Source organism: Hippocampus guttulatus, chromosome 5 (assembly GCF_054856545.1).
Source record: "Hippocampus guttulatus isolate MCC_2025c chromosome 5, RoL_Hgut_1.0, whole genome shotgun sequence".
In the NCBI taxonomy this organism is placed as follows: Eukaryota; Metazoa; Chordata; class Actinopteri; order Syngnathiformes; family Syngnathidae; genus Hippocampus; species Hippocampus guttulatus.
Window position 1 is genome coordinate 22782666 of NC_141265.1, and position 27528 is coordinate 22810193.

Sequence of the window (27528 nt, forward strand, 5' to 3'; positions counted from 1 at the left end):
GTGTTACAATTATCAAATTTGAATCGGAACTTGGGGAGACCTCAAGCTTTGATCCTGTAGTGTTTTCAAGTCCTAATTAACATTCTAAATCCATTTTTAAGGCAGATTTTGTGAAAAGAAATTAGACGAACATAAGATTGGCCTTTTTCTTCTATTTTCGAACATCCATAGTTCAGTGACAGGAGCACTTACACAGATTCTGACTGTTGGGTGGGGGGGGGGGGGGATATTCAAAATGATAACATTTTGAATATTTCATAAAGAGACCAAAACTATGCTGATACTCCCAATGGTTCAAGAATAGCTACAAATTTACTTAGGGTGCACCTTTTCATAGGTGTCTTTGGCAAAGTTGCCCTTGGTTTAAGGGGTTTAAAGAAACCCCTAAAATCAAATACTTAACAAGTCACGACTTGCAACAAAGTGCTGACTTGAATAAATAAATTAAAAGTAAATACAAAGAGGTAAAAAACTAGAAGTAGGAAACTTAAATCAAAAGGAACCATTAAATTTTTTGTGCCATCCTAAGAAAATATTCCAACATTGTTTCAAATTGAATTCCAAAGAATTAGGGATAGTTTAAAGCAGGTGGCCACATGTTTTCCTTGCAGGTCTGTTTTCACCTAAGGATTACATGAAAAAATAAAATCAACCCCCCTGCCCCTTCCCTAAAATGTTTTGCTCCTTAAAATGACCCTATTCATCGTTGAAAAGTCCCTTTTGCAGTTTACACTTGAAACAGGGATGACCAAGGCAATGCTTGTAAGAATACAGGGGGAAAATGTTCCCCCACTTGTCAAACTCACTTGCCAACGGACTCCTTATTTCTGGCCTGGTTCTTGTCCTTCAAAAAAAACCAACAACCTGATTTTGGTGTCACACCATATCCTAATTGTAATGGCAAATCAGTTTCATTCAACCACTTTCAAGAGGAACATAACTTCAGTTTATGTCGAAGGTAGTGTTGGGCAATATGGAAAAAAATATCTTTTTCCACAATATTGGCTATTTTGTATCATGATCACACAAATACCTCAATATTTTTTTCTTGTATTGTCTTGTTTTTGACCCCATACCTTACACAACCGCTTCCTCCTCCACGTCGCCAGGGGAGGAACTTCTCTTGTCAAAATAGCTTCATCTTCGGAAGTCATGGCTGCCCATCAAGCTGCGCGTTTAGCTGTACGCTTGGTCAATTTGCTGCTATTACTTTCTGTTTACAGAACTGTTTTATTTATTGTTGCATTCTCTTTCAAATCGCAAACCAATGTTAGAAGAGGAACTCCAATTGGCTAATCATGCAGATTTCCAACACGTCTGATGGCATAAATATGCTCACAGCTGGTCGCGTAATATCACGATTCTCAATCATATAATCACACAGCCCTATTTAAATTTGTCTTTAGAAGGTAATCGGCGAGGTTGAGCGTTGACAGATGCTCAGCAACTTCTAAAACGTCTTAACAGCAGACTATTAAGTCCTTCATGACATTTTAACTTGTTTTGCCCGCACATCTCTGTGACAGTATTCATTCTGAGAGCTTTATCACTCTGAATATCAGTTTTCGATCAACATTACCACATCACTGCTCACTTTGAAGTGCTTGAGAGCTCTCGGCACCATTTGCATTGGTGTTGTATCAAAATTACTATTACTGGTCCTTTTAAATTGCTTGACTTTCTGCAGCATTTGTGCAATTGCCATTGTATCAGCATGACAGCACTTGTGACTCTCTGTACCTGTGTGTTTATGTTCTAAATGTGTATTTTGTTGTAGTGATTTGTTTGCTGCATTACGAGAGCTACCAGAGACAAATTTATGGTGTGTTTTGAACATACTTAGCAAATAAAAATGATTCCGTTTCTGATTACTCAAGGGACACCAACTACTTGTGTGTTTCTTGGTGATCCAATAACTTGACACAAGTTAACTTGGCAAGCATCAAATAGGTGTGATTCACTCATACTAAAATTCTGGTGGATGTAGCTTGGGTCACAACACGTTTTGACCATTGAGCTTACAACCTGTATTCTGTCACTACATTGCATTTGGAACATACAAAAGAGGCTTTTTGTAATCTTTTGCCATATGGTCACAATAGCCGGGGGAGGGGAGAACAGGATGGGATAAGAAATATAGGTCAATCTGAAACATGAAACAAAGACTGGTTCATGCATTACCATTTTAAAACAGTTTAGATACTGTCAGTAATCTTGCCACATCATAAAAACAACATTTAAATGAATGAAATGACTTGTTGCAGTTGTAGAAAGTCTGCAAGTGTCAAAAGAAAATTGTGTAACTCCAAGACAAGTGGCAGGTACATATTAAGCCTCTTCCACACTCGCCATCTACATTCGGCATGTCCAGCTCCGTCCTCGGGGGGCCACTGTCCTGGCTGTTTTCAGATGTATCGCAACTTGCAACAAGCCTGATTCAAACGACCAAGATTGTTTTCAGGCTTCTTCGCAGCTTGCTGATGAGTTGATCAGTTGAATCAAGTCTGTTGCAGCAGGGACACATCTCAAAACGGCCAGGACAGCGATCCTTGAGGACCGGAGCCGGACATGATCGAAATCAGGGTCAGCAACCCAAAATGTTGAAAGAGCCATATTGGACCAAAAAAACCACAAATCAACTCGGTCTGGAGCTGTAAAAAAATGAAAATCCTTATCACGAAGGCAACACATGCTGTCTGTATCTATATTACCTGCATTTGCCTACAATCAAATTTATTAGGTTGGCTACAAATACACAATGAACCTTCATGATTAAATGTTTTCCCCTGCAGTGCACCCTGTAGAATCGGGGTGCCCAACCTTTTTTGACGGAAGGTCTACTTTTCGATCAACCAGCCTCCCGAGATTGACCCATTACCACACGCGCATACATGCATGCACATAACGGCCCCTAAGATAATCGAGGCATGTGACACACTCTTGCAGATTGTTGACTATCGTAGCTCACGTGTACCGTTTAAAAATGCTTCGCTCAGCCCTCCAGATTCCCATTGTTTGCCAGTACCCTCTGTGAATTTTATGAAACACCAGTTTTTTTTAACAACAACCACCTGCCTGGCAACCCGTGCTGCTAATAGAAACGTGTGTCGCAGGCTATGACGCAAATCTTCGTTGACGGAAATGTTGAAATGTAATATTTATTCTACACATTTTTACAGCATTGGAAACCATTAAGAACGTTTGTGTCATGTTTATACTCCTAGAGAAATCCCATTAAAACAAAAATATATTTCCCTCCCCCATCTTTTTCCATTTTCAAACATTTTTGAAAAAGCTCCAGGGAGTCATGAGGGCGGCGCTAAAGAGCCGCGTGCGGCTCCAGAGCTGCAGGTTGCCGACCCCCAATCTGGATAGACGTTTTGTTTTTTGGTCTTTGTCGCGATTTGCGTGTGTAAGTTACCCATCTGGAATGTACGGTGTTAAATTTGACCTTGAGAATTTTCTGGCAGCCGACATAGAATCAGACGTGTAATATTTGCAGCCACAATTATGAAGTTTAACACCCAAGAATCATTGGCCCTGCCCCTGAGAGAGAGAGAGAGAATAATAATTATGAAAATTGTTTTACCATGTTAAAATCTGATTCTGACTTTTCTCCTGGGAAGGTATAGTTTCATGAAATATTGATTTCTCACAGCATTTCTGTTTCTCGTGCTCTATTCGAGGCCATGATGTCATCTCTTGTTTTTAATGTGTGAGTTGCTTCTTTGTCTGGACAGTAGCCTGGCTTGTAGTTTATTTTGCCAACTCAGGCTGTGTCCCCCCCACCCTCAGAGGTGTCCTGAAATGAAAGAGAACAGCTTATACCACTTGTCTATTGTGATGCACAAAGTTGATTTCTCAGCTGAATTTTCAGAACACACCCACATCGGCATTGTTTTCTGCGGAGCTCTAGCGAAGGGTTAACGGCAAGCGATACAACCCTGTTGAACTGGGGATTTGTTGGACATATTCGATTTATTATGCATGGGAAAGTTTCTGTCGGCTTCTGTGGATGTTGCTTTAGCAATCATTTGCACAATTGTTGACTCAATGTTTTGTACTAACGCCCGTGACAATGGCAAATACATGACTCGGTAATACCCAGTAAACATGCAATTTTAGGCCTACGCTCAGAGAGCCCCGCCTGCTTCTATGCGATGTACTTGAATAGTATAGACAGATGGGACCGCAAAGCTCAACACTTTATTTGAAGCGCTGGCTCAACATAGCAATTATGTTGTGGTCTTGTGGTAGCCTGAATTTTTATCTCTAATTCCCAAAGATGTGGCCGTACTCAGCTCTCCGTTTGTAGTTGACGCCAAATGGTCAAACCGGATTCCTCATTTCTTATCGAGACCATTCATTGCCATTCGCCAGAGGATGTAATCACTATGTTGGAGACTATTAATAAACACACTTTTTAGAAACTTTTTTATACCTTCCGTTGATGAGGCAAGTCATGGGAACTTTGTTTTTATGATGACCTATTTTCTTATGGCTTTTTTTTCCTTCTGTTGTTATTTTGAGTCTTGAGTGTGGTTGTGTGTGTGTAAGGAGAGAGTGTGTGCGCACGCACTCACACACACACACACACACACACACACACACACACACACACACACACACACACACACACACACGCAGACATGCACACACCAGATAAGTGTGCCTCAGAATGGTCTGAAATTGCAAAATGAATATCAGTCTGTGCTCTGGGCATTGTTGAGTGTGCACTTGTGGTCATGGACTGTTTTTGATATCGGGTTTTCAGTGATGTTTTTAAACTCTTCTTTTTTTGCGAAGGGCAGTAATTGTACACTAGAAAACAATGTATAATTTGATGTACAAGCCAAGTTTGTTTTCTCCAAATCAGTGGAAAATTGTAGCAGTAGTATTTAAAATGACTAAAATATTTTATTTATTGCAGACAAGTTGATGCAGGTAGATCAGTCTGAAAAAATCATATCACATTTATGGTGACCAAAATGATCATTAATCGCCCTGTGGATAAATGTGAGCCAAAAAAAAAAATAAAAAATCAGCACGCGCAATGCACTTTTTGTACTTTTTGATGATTTTTGAACAGCAGCAACCAAGGTTAATTTTTATGCACGCAAGACCCCACAAATTTTTGGTGCTTTCACACATCCAAATCAATTGATGAAAAAATTTGCACCCATTTTAATTGTGTGAATTTCAATCATATATTTTGAGTAAAGAGTACATTTGTTCAAAACTCTGAATAGTAAAGTTGACCTCACCTTTCTTATATTCCACAACTAAATTACTCTTTAAAGTTGAGTTAATTATGCTGTTGATATTTAGTACCTTCTATCAATTAATAATGATTATTCACCATTAAATAATAGGGCGGCACGGTAGTCGAGTGGTTAGCACGTCAACTTCACAGTGCAGCGGGTTCAATTCCAGCTCCAGCCTTCCTGTGTGGAGTTGGCATGTTCTCTGCGTGGGTTTTCTCTGGGCCCTCCGGATTCCTCCCACATTCCAAAAACATGCATGGCAGGCGGATTGGACACTCCAAAATTGTCCCTAGGTGTGAGTGTGAGCGCGAATGGTTGTTCGTTTCTGTGTGCCCTGCGATTGGCTGGCAACCGGTTCAGGATGTCCCCCACCTATTGCCCGAAGACAGCTGGGATAGGCTCCAGTACCCCACCCCCCCACCCCCTCCCCTCGCGATCCTAGTGAGGATAAAGTGGTTCGGAAAATGAATGAATAAATTAAATAATATAAGTAAAATGATGTACTTTTCAACCTTTGAGCTATTGAAAGCTCTTTTCCAGTCTTCTCATTCACCTACTGATGACACATCATCAGGAGAAACTTGGGGATCAGTGTCCAGCTTAAGGACACTATGACATGCTCACAAGGGCTGAGGATTGAACCCACAACCTTCAGGCTGGGGGGTCGACTACTCCACCACCTGAGCCGTGCAAGTCAAGGCAAGTTTGTTTGTATATCACATTTCATTGTCACGTTTGCGAGGTGGTGGAGGACCCCAAAAAGCAGGCAGGAGGGAGGAGCAGGGTGAACTTGACGAATTATATTTAATAAAAGAGAGAAAACTGAATCCAAAACAAACAAAGTGCTAACAACCAAAACTAATCCAAAGTAGCAAAACAAAATCATGACTGTGGCAAAAAACTAACAGGAACAGAACCATGACAGAAACAAACATGACAGTTGCAAACAAACAATGACCCGACAAGTGCTCGCCTGGGAGTGCTTTTAAAGCACTACCGAATCATGACATTCATGGACTAAAAACAAGTCAAGTTACTTTAAATAAAACACTGGAAGCGTGACAGAAAGAGAAACAAAATATTAAGCCATCGCAAAAGAATTACAATGAAATCATCAAAAATAATGCGATTAAAATGATGGTATCAAAGCATCAGTCTGTATGAATTAAAAGATAGCATGCAAATTGGGATTAAAACACAAAAATAAAGGATAGATTAATCAGAATTCTGCATTAAACAAGAATGTTTTCAATCCTGATTGAGGTGAACTGACCAATTTGAGCAGACCTCAAGTTTTCGGGGCGTTTGTTCCACAGGTGAGGAGCACAATAACTAAATACTGCTTTACTCTGTTTGTTTCTGGTTCTGGGATACACAAGAGACTTTTACCAGATGAGCTGAGGGGTCTGTATTCTTCGTCGGGTACTCATACTGTACATGTACAGTAAATATTCCCATCCCCGGAATTCTATGGAAAGGAATATCCTTCCTCCGGAATAAAAAGCTATGCATTAACATTTTGACTACGATATTACGTGTTACCGGAACTTGCGTAAACGGAAATTCCACTACCCGTAACCCGGATGGAGGTGTAATGCCGCGTGAGCTTAAATACACGCAACGCCCACCCGATGCGACGGAAAATACTGACGCTGAAACAAGTTTTCACTTCGCGTTTTTCGATCATCAGATTCTAAACGACGACGTGTAAGTGAGTTTTTATTGCCGTGCGTTTTACTGTAATTGTGAATGATTTTAACTTTATTCTCTTACGTCCTGGAGAACGCGGCACTAGCTTAAAAGCAGCACCCACTCGACACGACCGAAGAAACGTGTTCGCTTCGCCGTTTTCATTCATCAGATTCGAAACGAAGACGTGTAAGCGACTTTTTATTGCCGTGCCGTACTGTAATTGCGAAAGATTTTAACTTTATTCACTTACGTCGTGTAGATCATCGCATCGAAACGTAGAAGAACTGTAACGACTGGAGCGGAGCGAGTGAAATGCATCCGTTTGAGCAGGCTGGACACAAAGTTAAAAAGATCCAGCAGACACTTGGAGTCGGAAAGACGCAAATCTACGAAACTTTAAAAAACAAGGCATCGATCCAACTCCTGATGACAAGCCACCATCCAGCAAGGAAGCAATGCAAATGGCAACAAAAATCCTTCAGTATGCACAAGAATGACCAGACATCAGTGATCAACGGGACAGTTACTTGCAACTAGCAAGAAAACTGTCTGACACGCAGGCAAACATTGTCATAAACCAAAGAATGCATCCAACAAAACAATCCAAAATACACATCTTTTTTCCCAAGACAGAAAAAAATAAACTGTATGTATTTTACTGTTGTGATTTTTTGGGGATACACCCGTATTGCAGTTTTTGTTATATAAACAGTTTTTGGACAGTATATTTTTGTATTTCATTGATTGTGTTGTTACACGTGCATTTTGTCAACATACTTGCAGGTTCATAAAGGACATGTACCATGCTCATTTCCCAAATGAGGAATTTCTGTTATCAGGACAATTTGGACAGCGCAAACACGAGTCCGTACTAGAGAATATTTACTGTATTGTGTTCCAAGACTAGAGATTTACTTTTTTATACCTCGCGTACCCGCTTATTTACATGTACTGTACACTACCAAGAAGAAGAAATCATGCAAACTACCAGTGGTGCACAATTTACAAAATTTTGACGGTCCGTCATTCGTCTTTCATGAGTGGCCTGGGCACCCGTCTGTCATCCTCAATCCAAAATTTTTTCAAGACAAACCATATAGAATCGTCAGTCCATCATATTATTTTAACCGCGCTTCAATCAGCAGTTCAGTCAGAATATTACACTGGTCCACCAGTCCGTCTATCGTTAGTCCATCAGGCTGTCATTAAACCCCTGTGCCCGCTAAAAAACAAACAAACAAAACAAACAAAAAAAAACTATCAGTATAGTCCAACAGATGAAAAATCCAATTTGATTAAAATGGTAAATGGAAGGTGGCCCGGTGTGACTGATTAGCTCATCTGCCTCACATTGCAGAGGTGCAGGGTTTGATTCTGGAAGGCTCTGGCCTTCCTGTGTGGAGTTTGCATGTTGTCCCCGTGCCTGCATGGATTTTCTCCGGGCAGTCTGGTTTCCTTCCACATTCCAAAAACATGCATGGCAGGTTAACGGAACACTCTAAATTGTCCCGAGGTGTGATTGTGAGCCTAAGCGGTTGTTTGTCTACGTGTGCCCTGCAATTGGCTGGCAACTGGTTCATGGTGTGTCCCCCGCCCACTGCCCGAAGATAGCTAGGAGAGGCTCCAGCACGCCTGTGACCCTCGTGAGGATAAAGCGGATCGGAAAATGGATGGATGAAATTACAATCTTCAGTGTTAAACATATCTTGCTTTCTTTGACGATGTAATGTTCATTATTGAAGACAAATGCAATTTTGGGGGTCTCCTGAAAAGTGATAAGATCGAACACGATGCCACTTGGAAAAACAGGAAAAAAGAACAAACAACTAAAGCCAACTTTAATAATAATAATAATAACAATAATCGTAATTGATTTGCCTGATTTGTGTGCGGGCAGCGTGGGATTGGTTCCCGCTCAGTGACACTGTGGATCTGAATGTGTATGGCTGTTCGTCTCTTTGTGTAACCTGCGACTGGCTGGCGACCAGTTAAAGGTGTAGTCCGCCTTTTGCCCAAGTCTGCTGGGATTGGTTCCAGTACTGTTTGGTGCTTTCTACCGCCTTTATTACCGATTTGTTTTACTGTTTATTGTGCATGTTAAATTGCTCCATGTACAGCACTTTGTATGCAGCGATGGCTGTTTGAAAGTGCTCTATAAATACAGTTGACTTGACTTGACTTGACTTGACCCATCACGACTTATTACAGGTTGAGCAGTGTTGAAAAGTGACCTAATAGTCATAACCTCTTGTTTTATGTTGAGAGGGAAGAAATTTCATCTGTGCTGTATGTCACGTGCTACACATACAGTACATTTGACAATAAAGTTCAATCCAATCCAATAACAAAAATATAATAACATTGTGATTCATCATTATAAAAAATAAAGGAATTCAGAATAAAATATAACTGTGGTGTATTTTTGATATCAAAAAAGCAAGTCTTGATTTCATCACATTTATTTATGAAATTTGTTGTCTCATTTACTTCTGTGTCCAGACTCTATAGACACCCTGTAGAATACTGCACACAATAAAATGACTTTTAAAAACAAATAACTAAATAAAATGAAAGAAATATCTGTATATGCATTTAAAAAAATATATAAAAATATATACTCAATTTCAACACAAGCAATGGTGTCTCAGTCTGATCACTGGGTGACACCCCCATAATGATGTGCATGACAGACAGAATAAGAAGAAAGGACACAAAGATCTCAGATTTTTGCACAACTACGATAGCACATACCATATAACTGTTGAGCATAAAATAAAATTAATAAGTAAAGAAATACAAGACTGACTGCTGAGAAATATTACACAGTGAATGCCCTGTACAGACCCCACTGTGAAATTCTTTACGGCAATCAAAGGCTTTTTACTGCCATCATTAAAGCGCAACGAAACTTGATGCTATGTTAATGGCCCACGTTCTATCGCCAGTGAACGCAAGCTATTATATACTTATAAAAGCACAGCCGCTTCAAATGCCGTTTGTATGAAAGCATAGTTAAGCAGCAGACCAGTTCAGCAATGCGCTGCTGGCGGTCACATTCCCATGGGGCAGTGCACGTGTTGTGAAAATAATATCCATCCATCCATTATCTGAGCTGCTTATCCTCACCAGGATCACGCATGTCAGAGCCCCAGTTGACTTGGGGCAATAGATGGGGGACACCCAGAATTGAGCCTCAGACCTCTGCACTGTGAGGCGGACGTGCTAACTAGTCGACCACAATGCTGCCCAAAATAATAATTAGACATTTGATGTATGTAGTCTTTTTTTAGACACCCAAAGACATGTTACAAAATAAAGTACTAAAAACTGGCAGCAAAAATGTTTTGAAGAAAAGCCAGTTTGACCCTGTAGGTTTTGAGGAGAGATTTGAAGTTGGATAAATAATAACTCATTTCTCAATCGATTTTAACTTCACTTAACTTTTTCATCAACACCAAAACGCATGCTGTAAATACAGAATATGCAACCTTGATTTTCTTTTTTTTTGTTTGCTTTAACATCCTTGACATAGAACAAAGCATCACTTTCCCATACATTGTAAAAACAGTTGGGTAGAAAATAACTTATTTTGGGTTACATTTGACCCAATTACTGTGTTAAGAAAGGACTGACCCACACTTGGTTAATTTCCGCCCAAAAATTGGGTTATTCAGTTTTGACCCAACTTGTAATGTTGAATGTGTAATGATTCTGTTTGTGACCAACAGGTGGCACTGCAGGGTTCTCCTGTTGGTTGTTATCTAATTAATAATAATAATACACTTTATTTATAAGTGCCTTTCAAGACACCCAAGGACACTTTACAATCAGACAAAAACAATAAAACACAGTACGGGTTGCGCAGCAGCAGCCAAAACGCGCCAGCGTTCACTGAACCCCGAAAGTCGGAAGAAACCACAATGGAGGGAGAGGGGGAGAAAATAACCATGATTTAAAAGGACTCGGCACGACCACTCAGTGTCGGGTCATTGTTTCTTTGTTGCTGTTTGCTGCTGTCATTTTTGTTCTGGTCATGTTTCTGTTGTTGATAGTTTTTTTTGCTTCAGTCATGGTTTTGTTTGATACTTTGGCTTCGTTTTGTTTTCAGGACTTTGTTTGTTTAGGATTTAGTTTTCTCTGTTTTAATACAATTCTTCAAGTACACCCTGCTCCTCTCTCCTGCCTGCTTTTTGGGGTCCACCACCACCTTGCAACGTGACAGAATGAATATAACTAATTGGGTCCAAGCAATGCAATTTTTAAAATTATTATTGTTATTTTTTTACCTAACTGCCATTTAAAAGAATAACCTTAATATGTCAAATTCAGCCAAATGGCAGTCAATCTCAGTAATTTCCAATACATGTATAAATCTAGCTATCTATCTAAAATTGTAGTTATTATATAAATTATAGGCGGCCCAGTGGGCGACTGGTTAGCACGTTGGCCTCACAGTGCAGGGTTTGGTTCTGGCTTTGGCCTTCCTGTATGGAGTTTGCATGTTCTACACGTGCCTGCGTGGGTTTTCTCCGGGTACTCCGGTTTCCTCCCACATTTCAAATCTTGCATGGCAGGTTAATGGAACACTATGAGTTGTTCCTAGGTGTGAGTGTGAGCGCGAATGGTTGTTTGTTTCTGTGTGCCCTGTGATTGGCTGGTAATCAGTTCAGGGTGTACCACGCCTACTGCCCAAAGACAGGTGGGATAGGCTCCAGTACACCCCGTGGCCCTTGGGAGGACAAGCGGATCAGAAAATGGATAGATAGATGGATGTTAACCAAAAATAAGAGAGTGGGGCGAGGGGCACACAGTGGAACACAGAGGACAGACAATGTATTCTAACAGCGTGTGTGAAATCCTGTATGAGTGGGTGACGTCATTACGTTGGTGTGCCCCATAGAAAACCTACTCTCACACTGTCACAACTGAGAAAAACGGGCTTCGGGACCGAAACATGGCACTCTTCGATTTCATGTGAATGGGTGCTTGGTAGAACCGACCGAAATCAGTTCATACCAAAAAAGTACCATCATCAGTACCCGTCCCTAATTCAGTTACTGCCAAAACACTCAATAGGGTGTTAATTACAATTTCAAAAGATAGTACCTGTACTGTCAAACCTTGTTACAACATACCCCGAGGGACATAATGGTAGTTCATTGTAATCATTTCAAATAAATTGGCCACCAACTTTGATGTATAATTGTCAGAGATTTTCTCGGACAAAGTTAAAGAAATGACTCGGCACACAGGAAAATTGTCTTCAATATTGGCGGGAGCGGATCTCTGAGAGCGAACGACGGTTAGTTGCTCCGATGATACACACTCGGCTCCCTCTCCGCCGGTTCGAACTTTTATTGCAAAATACAAGAAAAACACTGCCCCCGAGATTTGCATACCGCGCCCCCCGGCCCGGCCTCTCGGTAATGATCTGATCTACCTGAATACACAAGTCACAGACTTTGCTGATGACAAATTATCACCTGGGCGTGACAGCTGTTCCCAAACTGTCTATTGGTATTCAACAACTCTTTGTTCCCAATTTGTTCATTCCCACTCTGTGATTGAATCTAGTCTTCTTCCATCTGTTCGCCCCCCGTGATTACTCAAGAAAAGGCCCTCCGCCCAAACGGCCGACGCCTCTGCACTGAGTATGTCAAGACATGCCCAAATTAACCGAAACTTTAAACATGATACAATTTTGTTCATAGATTTCTCTATCAATAATCCAGTGTGAACATTTCTAGATGTAAAAACATGAACATGTAATTGTCACGGTTCTGTTTTCGGTCTGGCCAGCAAGTGGCATGAGCGGACTTCTGTGCACACCTGCTGCCAATCTATGATTAGTAGACTCTGTATTTAAGGACTCCTCTGCTGTGCACCTGTTGTCGGAGTATTGTTTATGCCTTGCTGTTTCAATGCTCATAGACTATGTTTGCTATAGACCTCGTCGTGTTTCGCTTTTTGAACTCTCTGTACCAATGGTTTTGTAAGTATGGGTTTTGTTTTGTGATTTGGCTTGCGTGTATTTGATACATTGTTTTTGTTTGTCTTCGCGGTACTTATTTTCCCCCCTTGCCTTTTGTGCAAGCGCTTTTTGTTATTCGTTTTAGTGCCCTCTGGTCCTTGTTTTGACCAGCGTTTTATGTTACCTCTTTGTCGTTGCGATTTTTGTATTAAAACATATTTTTGCTACGGAGACCTTGTTGACGTCTACACTTTGGGGTCCAAACTTAATTCGGCTTGTCCGAAACGTAACAGTAATAGAGTATTAACATGTCATTTAAAATGTGTATAAGGCATGAAGGAAAAATTATTTTACAAGACATGAAACAAACAACCGTAGCGTTCTAACTTCGTTTCTGAGGTAAGCAAATGAAAAGTGACTTCCCCAGTTCAGGTTGTGCCGCTCCCCGAAGCCATTTAAGACCTTAAATATCCTTTATTTGTCCCACATTATGGGGAAATTTACAGTCTACAGCAGCAAGATTGGGTAGAAAGAAGAAAAACATCCCCAACATGAATGTTACTGTTTCGATGTACACTGTTCAATTAGTGCAATATAAATATAGATAAGGTGGCTGTGCTAATTACAATTGTTTTCCACATCATTTTATTTTTTATTCAGCAGCCTGACAGCAGTGGGTAGGAACGAGCGGCGGTATCTCTCCTTCTTGCAGCGCGGGTGTAACAGTCTCTGGCTGAAGGAGCTACCTAGTGCTGTCAGGGCGCGCTGGAGGGGGTGGCACCATCCTTCAATCTGTTGGCCTCAAACTCTGCCATGATTTATTTATTTTTGTCATTACAGATGGTCGAAATCGTTAACTTTGCCAATTCATAATCTCGGCTGAGCTTCGTCCTGGGAGTGAGAATTTAAAAAATTTACAGACAGCGAGATTTGCTTCTGTTTGCCAGACATGTTGCGGATAACAAAAGTAAAAGTAAAGTGGACAGAAAAGTGAATGGGAGACAGTTGGCAGAGGTTAAAGGGAGCGTTTAATTAAAATATCTGATGATCCAGCTCGAGACACAATGGCGCCTTGCAGACAAGGTGAGGTTCCGGCTTCATGTTGGAGAATTGAGGACGAGATGAAGGAATGGCACGAAGGATAAAAGCAAGAGACAAACAGAAGATCCCAGGATGTGGACTCACCAAAATAAAAAAGCACGTAGTAATAAATACACACAAGGAAGAGGGTGCCTCCGCAACAACAATGTACAAGTCGATCAGTAGCGTTGCTAAGCAACAGAGGGGAATCCTACGCTGTACATTTTCTTCATAAGGTCACGGCGGCAGTTAGCCTCCCACGTTTCATTGTAACGATGGCATTTTCAATTTTTTTGTGGGAAAAATCTGGTCATTATAATGAAGATTATGTGTAAAGGTGTTCGTATGCAAAATCGCCAAACGGAAAATGAATTACGTGGTCGGAACTTTGAATTGTGAATCTTATAGGGGTGAAAATGTTGTCAACGGGGTACGTTAAAAAGAGGTTTGACTGTGCTACTAATGAATCACTTTTTTAATGGTAAACTGTGAAGCATTTCATCTCTTTAGTCTGTTTCTGACCACCCAATCAAAATAAGAGTTTGTTGACTCAGCATTCCACCCTTTGAAACGAAGCTGCATTTGTGTTGAGATCCATCCATTCCATCCATCTGTTTTTCTACCACTTATCTGGGGTCTGGTCGCAGGGGCAGCAACTTTAGCAGGGAAGCCCAGACTTCCCTCTCCCCGGCCACTTGTTCCAGCTCTTCATGGGGTATCCGTTTGGCTCAGCTCCTTCTTCACCATGACAGACCTATACAAAGTCCGCATCACAGCAGACGCTGCACCAGTCCGCCTGTCGATCTCTCGCTCCCTCCTGCCCTTACTCGTGAACAAGACCCCAAGATACTTAAACCCCTCCACTTGGGGCAAGATCTCATCCCTGACCCGGAGACGGCACTCCACACTTTTCCGACTGAGAACCATTGTGTTGAAATGCTCCTACTTATTCCCTATTGTGTACTTAATTTCCCTTTCCACTCTGAGGTGATTTGTGAGGCTATAAAATGTTCATTTGTTGATTGCACCTACACAGCACTCTGGATGACTCTTCACAGGCTAGACTAGTTGAGAGAATAAGATTTGTTTCATTAAAACAGTACTGATATATAATGTGTCTGATTAATACTAAATTAAACAACGTAATTTTCTTCCTTTTAGGTATTCGTGGGATGCTACAAAATCCCCCCAAGACCTATACAAGCACCCCAACCATCCTCCACAATCTGGAATACTGAACACAAGATTGACTTGCATTGATACAAACTGACATTGACAGGGTTGGCTGCATCATGGTGTTTTCGAGATTGGTTTAAGGCCCTCAGGATAAACTTATTCCTTGTGCCTGCATGGACATTTGGCAGCATCAACTTTATTGTTGGTGAGGAAGTCTCAACAGGCCTAGGATGTCAGAATGCCCATATCCCAGGACAATGCCCTCAGCATCCTTTCACTACTCAAGGAGTGGCTTGGAGCTCATGGCGAAAGATCACACCAGAAGGACAACTTGAAATTGGAAACTGCCATCTGTGTCAGCAAGGTACTTTGCCTCCTTCTGTGTATATGCAGTTTGTTGATACTTTTTTCCCCATTTTCCTACACTCTCCCGTCTACCAAAATCAATCACGCAAACCAATCTCCTACATGACTACAGACTATTAGACTTCTAGCCACGGCATCAATTTGATTGTTACAATTTAAACATCCAATTATCAGTTTGTCAGATATTGTACATTGTTTATCTAAATAGCCCATTAACTAATCAAAAAATAAGAAGAGGAAGAAGAAAAAATCTGTTGTTGAGAAACATGTATCTGAAATTCACCCTAATTGAATTTCAATTTTAAAGAGATTGTTTTTTCTTTTAATGAGCGTGGGAGATATTTCCCGTTTATCTGTCATTTACACGGATCAGTGGTGTCAGAAGCCCAAAGGCTTGCTGTTATTTTACCCTTTCACTTTCCCCCAAAATGAGCAACCTCAAGAAGCTTGCAAGTGGGTCACAACTAAATCTTTTCAACGTTTACCATACACGTACCCCTCAGTTAGTGACAGATGGCAAATACAGGGTACCACTTTTGCTTTCTTGAAGACAGAACATGAAACAAAAATATTGATAATTAGCTCGAAATACAGTATTTCAAAATACATTATCTATTTTAGATGTGTTGGATAGAAAGTAGTTCATGATGAAGTTTCGTTTTTCCTTGCTTTCTGAAATCACGACACACTTCTGGTCTGGAGCGCACATGCCTTGACTCATGGACTCCTGTTAAATGTTTGAGATGCAGAATAGTTTCTATTCAATGCAATAGGTCTCTAAGGTTGGGCACTACATTGCAGTGCCCCAAAGTGACGAATCACTGCACACACAGTACTTCGGTGTTCTCTCTTAAGCGGTATGTCAATGACTGGTCGAACTTGTCAGAGTCTACTGCTGGAATTACTATTCAGTACTATTTACGCTGCAATTTTGAAAGTAAATCAGCTAAGATTGGTTGCTAGCTAACGTTATGTTTCGTAAGGTCGTGTGTCATCATATTACAGGCATATAGTTTCGTAAAGGTGTTCCTTGTTCCTCTTGTTTAAGATACTGTACCTTACAATACAAAACATGATATAAACAGTGATGTGGACTCAACTCTAAATTTACAGGTCAATTTACATTCTCACTCTCGAGTTGTGGGTTGTAACTAACAGAACAACATCCCCCTCCATAAGTGGTCAAAATATGTTTCCAAGGCAGTGTTTGAGGACTCTTCCTTAGAGATAGGGTGAGAAGCTTGGTCATCCAAGAGGGGCTCAGGGTAGATTCGGTCCTCCTCCGCAATGAGAGGAGCCAGATGAGTTGGCTTGGGCATCTGATCAGGGGATGCCTCCTGGGTGCCTCCCTGGTGAGGTGTTCCGGGAATGACCCACTGGCAGAAGTCGCTCCCGGCTGCTCTGGGAATGCCTCGGGATCCTTCATAAGAGCTGGGTGAAGTGGCTGGGGAGAGGGAAGTCTGGCCGTCCCTCCTTAAGAAGCTACCACCGCGATGTAAGCGGAAGAAGATGGATGGATGATGTTTTATACATCGAAATCAGCCTCGGGTCGAATTCACAGTGAAGAACACCGATGTGTCAAATGAAAGGCATATTATAATTTTTTCTTTTTTTTCCCGGAAAAGTCATGAACTATGAAGGAAAAGGAATGCAAAAATTACGTCGAATAGGGTCAAATTGATCTGAAAGATACAGTAGGGTTAGACAATGGTTTTAGATTCATCAAACAATCTTCAGAGTAGTGAACTGAGTTGATTGCTTTATCATGTCTTGTATTGTTTTCACAGGCCTGTGACCAGAATGGAGATAAAGTGTGCTCTTGCAGTAATATCAATGTGGAAAACGTGTCCCTGTGTCTGGCTGCTATCCAGAAGCTAGTAGAATACATCAACTTTAACTTTGTGGAGGATCGCACCGCTTCATCGACTGATCAGTCATCCTCCAACGAAGGATCAGATGTTGAGGTTCATTCTATTTCTATCAGGAAAAATGAATGCGATACATCTGATTTTGGTCTTAGCTTCGGAAACATCCCAATTTTTGGGGATCCTGATGGAAGAAAAAAAGGAGGACCAAGGAGGAGAAGAGATCAGAGCCCCATCATGCATGTGGGCTGCATCTGGGTAACCGAAGTGAGAAAGGAAAGCCCAGCAGCCTACTCGGGCAGAATTAAACTGAGAGATGAATTGCTGTCACTGAATGGGCAGCTGATGGTGGGAGTTGATGTTAGTGGAGCCAGGTAAGTCTACTGGAGAAATAATTGCCAGACAAACAAGGTTTGTGTTAAAAGTAAGATTACAAATATAAATACATTAAAAATAAGTCATAATGGTACACCCTAGTATAACCAATATGTATAACTACATCTTTCATAGTTGTCAGGGAGCAACTGCAGAGATTCTTTGTGCGCAGAAAATCATAAAATTTTACATTCAGACTTTGAAACAACCTCTATTATCCATGCACAATTTTACAAACCATTGGACATTTTGTGGTCATACATGGCCGTGCATTTGTAATTGTCACGTATAATTGACCCCCATTCTCGTTTATGTTGCATTCTTGCACTGTGTGAAATTCAGATTGAAACCCCCCCAAAAAATTTTAAATACAAACATTAGATAACATTTATAAATCATATACCGTACTGTACAGTACAGATGACATTTGTGAATCACACAGAAAAGTTCCTATTCTTCTTCATTGATTACACCAATGGGCTAAAACTGCCAAGAAAAGGCGAAAGTCCGAAAGTGGCACTGTTGTCATTGTCAAGTGCTAAGAGTGCCTGCTAATACTTGACTGTGTATTTCCAGTTACCTGGCTGATCAATGCTGGAATGGAGGCTATATTTGCCTTGTCTTGCTGCGGCGAGTCAAGCGAAAAGCTCCTCTCCCTCCCTGTGGTGTTGATGACAGTCCAAGCACTCCCATCAGTTATGACTGCTGCGATGACCAGCCGCAATGCATCACTTCTGTTGAGTCCATTGATAGTCCAGTAACGTGCAAACGTACTCGCAAAATTGGGGTCACATCACGGTCGCCCTGCAAAAGAAACAACAAAGAGGATCCTGACTCCGAATTTCAGAGTAATTGTAGTGACTTCAGCTCTTCTAGCTTTGTCAATAAAGAACTCAGCCCTTCAAAGGAAAACTCAGGGCATGTCATTTCCACACATATGCCAACAGAGGAAAATTGTGGCACCTTTCCTCATTTCAAAGTTACTCATCATCACCGCGGAGGCACTGCTACGCTGCCTTTAAGGAGTCACAGCAGTCAACTGTTGGAAAGCAAAAGGGATTCTTTCTGCAGTCAACTTTCGAACCAGGTAATTTGGGCATTTTTCATCCCTGTAATGCACGATTGTGTGTAGTTTTCAGTTCCACTTTTGTTTCCCCCCCGTTTCATTGCGAATGTTTGTTTTTGTGATACTACTGCTTTGTATATGTTGCCTCAGTTTGTTTCACAAAGTATTTGTCTCTCGTTGTGATCACTGAGTCTTGGCAGATTGGGTACTAGGACAGATCAGAAACATACTATTTGCTTGTCTCAGCTTTCGTTTGAGTCTTCTTATGTAGTTTAACCAGTGTTACTTCCAAAGTGTAATATATATTATATTAGTTAGTTAGTTCCGCCCGCTCCTATTTGGAACATTGGGCGACGAGCCTCCTCCATTTGTTCCGGTCACTGGCGACCCTTCTTGCTCCATGCCAGCTGACACCCATCTCACTGAGGTCTTCTTTGGCAGTCTGTCTCCACGTCTTCTTTGGCCTACCTCTCTTCCTCTTTCCACCCTCTGGCATCCAGTCCATGGCCACACTTGCCGGTCTCTCTCTTGGCAGCCGGAGTACGTGGCCGATCATTTTCCTTCTCCTTTCAGAGACAATGTCTGACAGTTCAGCCACTCCTGCCCTCTTCATCACCTCCTCGTTGGTGATGTGGTCTCTCCATGAGATCCTCAGGATGGATCTCAGGCAACGCCGATGAAAGACATCTAACTTGTTGGTAATGTTGGCTGTCTTCATCCATGTCTCACAGGCGTAAATCGCTGTTGGGATAACCACTGACATATAGAGGCGTAGCTTGGTGGTCGTAGTGATGGCTTTCGATGACCAGATGTTGCGGAGGCGTTGGAACACTCCCGCAGCTTTACCAAGTCTACTGTTGACGTCTTTCTCCACACCACCTGTATTTGAGATGTTACTCCCAAGATATGTGAAGCTGTCAATGTACTCTATGTCATGTTGGTGTAGAGTGAGTGGTTGAAGGTGTTGGTGCTGTCCGACGGCCATGGCCTTGGTCTTTTCCTGGCTAATTCGTAAACCGACCTTAACTCCGTGCTCATGCAGATTGTTGGTCAACTCCTGGCGTGCGGGCTGGGTGTGACTTAACAGAGCCAAATCATCTGCAAATTCCAGGTCAGCTAGTCTGCTCCCTCCCCACTTGATACCAACTTTTTCCCCTGTGATGGACTTCCTCATCACAAAGTCAATTATGATGATGAAGAGTAGGGGTGACAGAATGCAACCCTGTCTTACACCAGTGACAATGTCAAAATCATCAGTTGTGCCACTGTTGGTTTTGACACAACAGGTTGAGTTGTGGTACAATGACCTGAAGATGTTGATGTACTTGAGGGGTACACCATACAGCTGGACGATCTGCCACAGTGACTCCCGGTGGATGCTGTCGAAGGCTTTCTTGAAATCGATATAGTTGATCATGAGTGGTGTCTGAAGTTCTTGGCACTGCTCTATGATGTTTCGAAGGGTAAAGATCTGTTCGGCGCAAGACCTTCCCTTCCTGAAACCGGCTTGCTCTTCCCTCAAGATGTTATCCATTTCATCTTTAAGGCGATGTAGCAGGACACTGCAGAATACCTTGCTGGGGATTGACAGCAGTGTAATGCCCCGCCAGTTATTGCAGTCTGCGAGGTTTCCCTTCTTAGGAAGCGTGACAATGACCCCACGTCTCCAGTCGGCAGGAACCTCTTCAGCATGCCAAATCAGGTTGAACAGGTGGGTAAGGCTCTCCACAACAGCGTCTTGGCCGTGTTTCAACATCTCGGCAGCTACCTCATCGAGTCCCGGTGCCTTGTTGTTCTTAAGGCCCTTGATTGCTTTGGCAACCTCAGTCTCGGATATCTCTTTCGATGTAATATTTAGAGCTGGAGCTGGTGTCTCTTGATCGAAATTGAAGAGCACGGGAGGCATTGGTTGGTTGAGAACCTCCCTGAAGTGTTCCAGCCATCTTGCTTCTTGCTCCTCGTCGCTTAGAAGTGTCCTGCCATCCTTGCTCCTGATTGGCACGCTAGAGCTGCTCCTGGAGTTGGTTAGCTCCCGCACGATCTTGTATAGGGTCGTCGTGTTGTTGTTCTCGGCTGCTTCCTGTGCCTCTCTTGCTTTCTCTTCTAGCCACTGTCTTTTATCCTTCCTGCAACTCTTCTTCACTGCCCTGTCCAAGCGCCTGTACTCCTCGTCTTCCATCCTCCAGCTCCGGAGCCTCCTCTTTTGTTCTCTTTTTATCTTGGCCACTTTCCTTTCATCAATCAACTTCCAGGTGTTGTCTGTTATCCATCTCTCTTTGTTGGTACCCCTCTTTCTGCTGATAACTGCTTCTGCAGTTTCAGCAATGGCACAAGAGAACATACTCCACTGCTCCTCAATGTTTGCAAGGTGTTGTGATACCTTGAGCTTCCTACTCAACTCCTCACAGAAGCTTTCTGAGATGTTGTTATCCTTTAGCTTGTCCACTGCGTAAGGTCTCTTGGGCTGCACCTTTTTCACCTTCTTCAGCTTCAGCTTGATTTTACTCACCACAAGGAAGTGGTCTGAACCCACATCTGCACCTCTGTGGGAGCGAACGTCGAGCAATGACGAGCGCCACCTTGTGTTGATGCAGATGTAGTCCAGTTCGTTCTGGGTCCCGCCACCAGGTGAAACCCAGGTTACTTTGTGGATCCGCTTGTGCTCAAAAAAGGTGTTGCCAATGCTGAGGCCGTTGGTACTGGTTAGCATCAACAGTCTCTCCCCGTTGTCGTTCGTGGAGCCTGCAGACCCATGTGGTCCAACTGTGGCATTCAGGCCCCCATTATCCAGTTTTGCGTTGAAGTCTCCAATCAGCATTTTGATGTCATGTCTGGGGATCTCCTCAAGCACGGTCTGGAGCTGGTTGTAGAAGGTGTCTTTATCGTCCGCTGAGGCAGCTTCGGTTGGGGCATAGACTTGTACGATGGTTACTTTGGCATATCTGGTGTAGAGCCTTGCTGTAATAATCCGTTCATTCACCGGCTTCCATCCAATCAATGCTTTTGCTGCACTATTGGAGAGGATGATGCCGACTCCATGGGAATGGTGGTCTTGCTTCCCAGAGTACAGAAAAGTTGCTCCATCAACCACGAGACGCCCTTGCCCCGTCCACCTCATTTCACTAACGCCTAAGATGTCCAGGCGATAGTCCCTCATATTCTTCAGCACCTGGTCCATGCGACCAGACTGGAACATTGTGCGCACATTCCAGGTGCCTACTCTGGTGTTGGTTTTGGTTCCAAAGATCGGGGTCATCAGGGGTCGGGCTTCCTGCTGGATTTCACCCGGCCCCGTCATAGATACATCCAAGGATGTGCCGTCTCTTCTTCGCCGTGGTTTACCGGAATGGCTTCCTCTCGTCGTTTCTGTAACAGGTTTTGTTTTACAGGGTGAGGTTGTTAACCTCACGCCCAACCCCCAACCTGGAGGACCAGTTGGATGCAGTTTAACGTCGTACCCAGGACATACATATATTATATTACTGTTACTGTTATTTTTATTTGTAAGCAGGTCTACAGAGTAACTTCTTTTGGACTTTTAAGGTACTTTTAAATAATCTGTGATTAATTCATTTATTAATGCTTTCAAATTTAAAAGAAAAATGTGAAATTTGCCACCATAGCTGGTAAAGTTAACTTGTAATGACAGTCTTTAACTATATTGTGTGGGGTATAATGTTACATTTTTCAACTCAATGGTGGGGAATCACTGCCTTTGAATAATATTTGAATCAATAACAATATTTTTTTAAATAGAAATATTGGAACTCATATTTGGTCCAATAGATAAATAACCCCAGACTGTGTACCATAAATAAAATGATCAACATCCATCTATTATCCGAGCAGCTTGTGGTGGAGTTTATCCCAACCATCTTCGGGCAGTAGGCGGGGTACACCCTGAACTGATTGCCAGCCAATCGCACGGCACACAGAGACAAACAGCCATTTACGTTCACAGTCACAACTCAGGACAATTTAGAGTGATCAATTGACCTACCATGCATGTTTCTGGAATGTGGGGGGGAATTTGGAGTGCCCAGAGAAAACCACGCAGGCACCGGGGGAACAGGAAGTGCACTCAGTTTGTTCGAGAACCGAAATTTGTTCGTCATCCGAGGCATAAAAAACTTGAAATTTTTGGTCGAAAACCGAATTGGTCGAGAACCGAGACATTCGAAAACGGAGGTTTGACTATAATAGAAAAATGTTACGAGTAACTGCTTATATTACGTTGTTACCACCTCAATGTAATGTATTACCTTTTGGAACACATTACCATTACACTGGATTTAACAACTTCACATTTGCCTCTGCCTTTTTTTTTTTAATTAAAAAAAAAATTAAATGCAGTGAGTTATTTCAGTACATTGGTGATTGATTGGTGGTTCCATAACTGAGTTCAGGGTTCAAGTAAACGATAGCACCATTCGTTATGTCTTTGTTTTGTGTAGCAGCCAATCAGTTACGGTGGATATCTTTCATTTCACCAAAAAAGAAAAAAAAGCAGTGAAGCACAAAGTTATTCCCCATGTTGTGTGACCATTGCAGCTGGTTACAAGTGTGGACCTACTGGGTGGCAACAGTGGCGAAATGCCAGTATTTTGAGAGTAGTAGCTCACAGCAACATATTGGGGAAAGCAGAGTTCTGAACTAGTTCATTTTTGGAATGTTGAACTGAGTTCAACATTTTTAAATATGAACTCTGAAGTAACCCTCCATGAGCTGTCACTTTTGAGTGTCCCAATGATCCTATGATCTAAGTTGTCTGGGGTTTTATGCACCTGGCATATGGCAAGCAGGTCCGAGGTGAGGGTCCAGACCATGGACGGCTCAAAGTCCCCTGATGATCCATCCATCAATTATCTGAGCCACGTGTGCTCACGGCCTAGATCCTATCTGATCCATTTCTGGGCAGTAGGCGGGTACCCATAGACAAACAGCATTCACACCCTCAATTAGATCTAGGGACAATTTAGAGCAGTGGTCCTCAACTTGAAAGGCAGTAGGTCCACTTTTATTTATTTTTTATTTTTTTTTATAAGACCAAGGTCCGGTCCCATGCACGGCGGTCATGGGGAGCAGGGCTATATGCCAATTTAGTATGGTCAAGCCAAGCTTATACAAATCAACACTCCTCACAACCAACCAATAATGGGGTGCATGAAAATAACAATTATTCACTTTGCCAGTACACAGCAAATAATGAGAGGTATTGTGTTGAGGCAGAGGAACTCTTTTATTTTGTTAAGTTGTGCCTGCTTAATAATAGAAATAGCCCTTTTAGGGAAATAAGACATTTTTACTTTAACTTTGTTAAACAGTAGTTGTCTTTTTTCCCTTAATTTAACAAAAGCAAAACAAAATACTCATTTTACCAAAATAAATACTAAACATGAAAACAAAAATATCCTTTTCATTTGTACAATTTCCCTTTTCACATCCCCTCTGAAATCACTGAAAAATATATAAGAAGAGGAGTTAAGAACCAATTTAAATACTGACACAAGGGAGCACACAAATGTGCAGTGCTGTTCTTCCACTAAAGGTGAATGCAATGTCTGAGGCATGCAAATATTATTTGAGGACGCCATTGGGATGTTCATTTACCATGTTGCGGTGTTCTGCTGTTAAACAGCTGCAAAGATCCCCGGGTAGACGGGAGCAAAACTGCCCACGATCGAAACCTCCCGCGATTCGTCTTGTCTAATTGTCTGTGTGCGGCTCTCCTGGGCTGAAGCTTTTTTTTTTTTTTTTTTTTTTGCATGTTTGGAATATCTTTAGGGCGGCCCGGTAGTCCAGTGGTTAGCACGTCGGCTTCACAGTGCAGAGGTACCGGGTTCGATTCCAGCTCCGGCCTCCCTGTGTGGAGTTTGCATGTTCTCCCCGGGCCTGCGTGGGTTTTCTCCGGGTGCTCCGGTTTCCTCCCACATTCCAAAAACATGCATGTCAGGCTGGTTGGACGCTCTAAATTGTCCCTAGGTGTGAGTGTGGGCGTGGATGGTTATTCGTCTCTGTGTGCCCTGCGATTGGCTGGCAACTGATTCAGGGTGTCCCCCGCCTACTGCCCGGAGATGGCTGGGATAGGCTCCAGCACCCCCCGCGACCCTAGTGAGGATCAAGCGGTTCGGAAAATGGATGGATGGATGGATGGAATATCTTTATTTTTCACTTTTTAACATTTTTGAAAAAGAAAATTACCCAGAACAGCAATAGAAAAATGTGAGCATCCATTGTGTGTGTCTGTCTGTCTGTGTGTATGTATGTGTAGAACAGTCCAGTCATTGATTGACAGTTCCTCTCTCTTTTCCCTGTTTTGCCTTCTTGTTTCATCACTGTATGCAATTCAGACAAACTACCTGCTTCTGGCAGTGATCATTGCACACAGGTACATTGCATTTCCCTCTCCTGGGCTGAAGCTGTGAGCACACTGTGGCGTCGCGCATGCGTCGGTTTCCTGACACAATCATCCATTTTGAATGCGTGACGCTTATGTATGGGCACACCTTAAGTTCAGAGGAGCCAATCAGCGCATCGTATATGCTGACGCTTATGTATGGGCACACCTTAAATTCAGAGGAGCCAATCAGCACATCGTTATCGCCGACATGCCCTGCTCAGCCAGGGTCTCCAGTTAGTCAAACATTATACACACACAGTCGCGCTGCTGCGTTCTCTGCAATACATCTGTTTGTGCACGCAAATAATACAACGGATAATTTTAACAAGCGATCGCGGTAATGTGCAGATTATAGTCCAAAAATATAAAATGTATAACGTAAAAATCACTTTATAATTTATTATTTTATACAATTTGCCGAGGGTCCGGACAGAGGAGGTCCGGACAGAGGAGGTCGGCGGTCCGGAAAGAGGAGGTCGGCGGTCCGGTCGTGGATCGCGGTCCGCCAGTTGAGGAAGACTGATTTAGAGTGTTCCCTACCATGCATGTTGATGGAAAGTGGGAGCAAACTGGAGCATCCGGAGAAAACACACACAGGGATTGGGAGAACATACAAACACCACACAGCAAGCCCTGAGCCCAGAATCATACCCTGGACCTCTGTACTGTGAGGCGGACGTGCTAACCAGTCGACCACTGTGCCGCCCGACCCCTTATGATGAGTAAGAAAAATGAATCCGGTTTTCCCTTGTTTGGATGCAGGTTACCATGGGCCTCCCAGTAGCCAGGCCTGGAGGTGGCCTTGAAGGTGAGGATCTGGTGGCCGGGCCTGCACCCACGGGACCGGGTTCAGCCCTAAAGGACAGAATACTTCCCCCTTTGCTTGGGCTCACGACCTGTGGGAGGGTCCAAAGGGGTTGGGTAGGTAGTGAGCTGGGTGTTGGCCAAAGGTGGGGACCGTGGCAGTCTGATCCCCAGCTACAGAAGCTACTCGATATAGTCAGACTCGCCTTCACACACAGCCTGGACTCTGGTACCAATCCTCTCGAGAGAGAGAGGTTGGACTCTTTTCCACTTATATTGCCCCCCGGCTTAATGCAAGTACACTGGAGTTCACTCCGGTGGATGGGAGAGTGACCTCCCTCTACCTTTGGGTTGGGGGGGACGGGTCCTGACTGTTGTTTTTGCTTTTGCACCAAACAGCAGTTCAGAGTATCCACCCTTTTCGGAGCCCTTTTAAGGAATGCTGGAGAGCGCTCCTTCTGGACACTCCATCATTTCGCTGTGTTTCTTCACTTCTCATGTGGGCAATGACAGGTAGACCTGGAGGGTCGTGATTGGGAGGATCGAGACCTGGGAGGAGTTCTGTTATTGGATTTCTGTGCTTATCATGGATTGTCCATAACGAACACTCTGTTCAAACATAAGGGTGTCAATATTTCCACCTAGCACCAGGACACCCTAGGCTGCAGTTCGATGATCGACTCGGTGGTTCTGTCATCGGATTTGCGACTGCATGTTTTGGACACTCGAGAGCGAGGTGGAGCTTTCAATTGACCACCGCTTGGTGGTGTGTTGGCTCCAACCTGGCAGACCCAAACGTATTATGAGTTTCAACTTCCACCTCCAGCAGAACTTCACCCACATCGTGGCAGACATTGAGTCAGAGTGGACTACGTTCCGTGCCTCCATTGTGGCAGCAGCCGACCGGACCTGAGGTGGTTGGTGCCTGTTATGGCAGCATGCCCTTAACCTTTTAATGGACACCAGCGATGATGGATGCCCTCAAGCTCGAGAAGGAGTCCTATTGGGACTTTTTGGCCTGTGGGACTCCGAGCAAGCTGATGGGTACCGCCTGGCCAAGCGGAATGCAAACTTGAGCATGGGAAGTGTTCGGCTGTCAGGTTCCACTGCGAACCAGTAAGGATGGGATCCCACAAACCTCGACGAGGATAAGTGACAGCCAAGAGATTTATTACAAAAAAAACTCAATGCTGAAAAAGTACAACAAATGTTGCTGGCAACAAATGGCCAGGATAAAACGAGACAAGCACAAAGCACAGGAAAATCAATAACGCAAAATCACTTTCAACATAGTATCAAGGAAGTCCAATTACGCAAAACAAAATGAATGAATAAAACAACATAAACAATACTTACATGCGAGACTAAACCACATCAACTAAAGAACTAAGAATCATGAACAAAAACGTAAAGAAAATCAAACACTTAGTACTAGGATAGTGGGCAAGGTTCAAAGGTGACTGCTGAAG

General features: G+C 42.8%; 1 protein-coding gene across 6 annotated transcripts in view; it reads left to right on the forward strand.

The window, feature by feature from the left end:
* pdzd2 (PDZ domain containing 2) overlaps positions 1–27528 on the forward strand; it is a 106282-nt gene that overhangs the window by 2011 nt on the left and 76743 nt on the right. For all 6 annotated transcript variants that reach the window (XM_086110510.1, XM_086110512.1, XM_086110511.1 and 3 more), the window contains exons 2-4: positions 15169–15547; positions 17337–17788; positions 18366–18876. In XM_086110510.1, coding sequence (XP_085966636.1) covers positions 15422–15547; positions 17337–17788; positions 18366–18876 — 1089 coding nt within the window. In that variant the 5' untranslated portion in view covers positions 15169–15421. The remainder of the gene's footprint in view (positions 1–15168; positions 15548–17336; positions 17789–18365; positions 18877–27528) is intronic.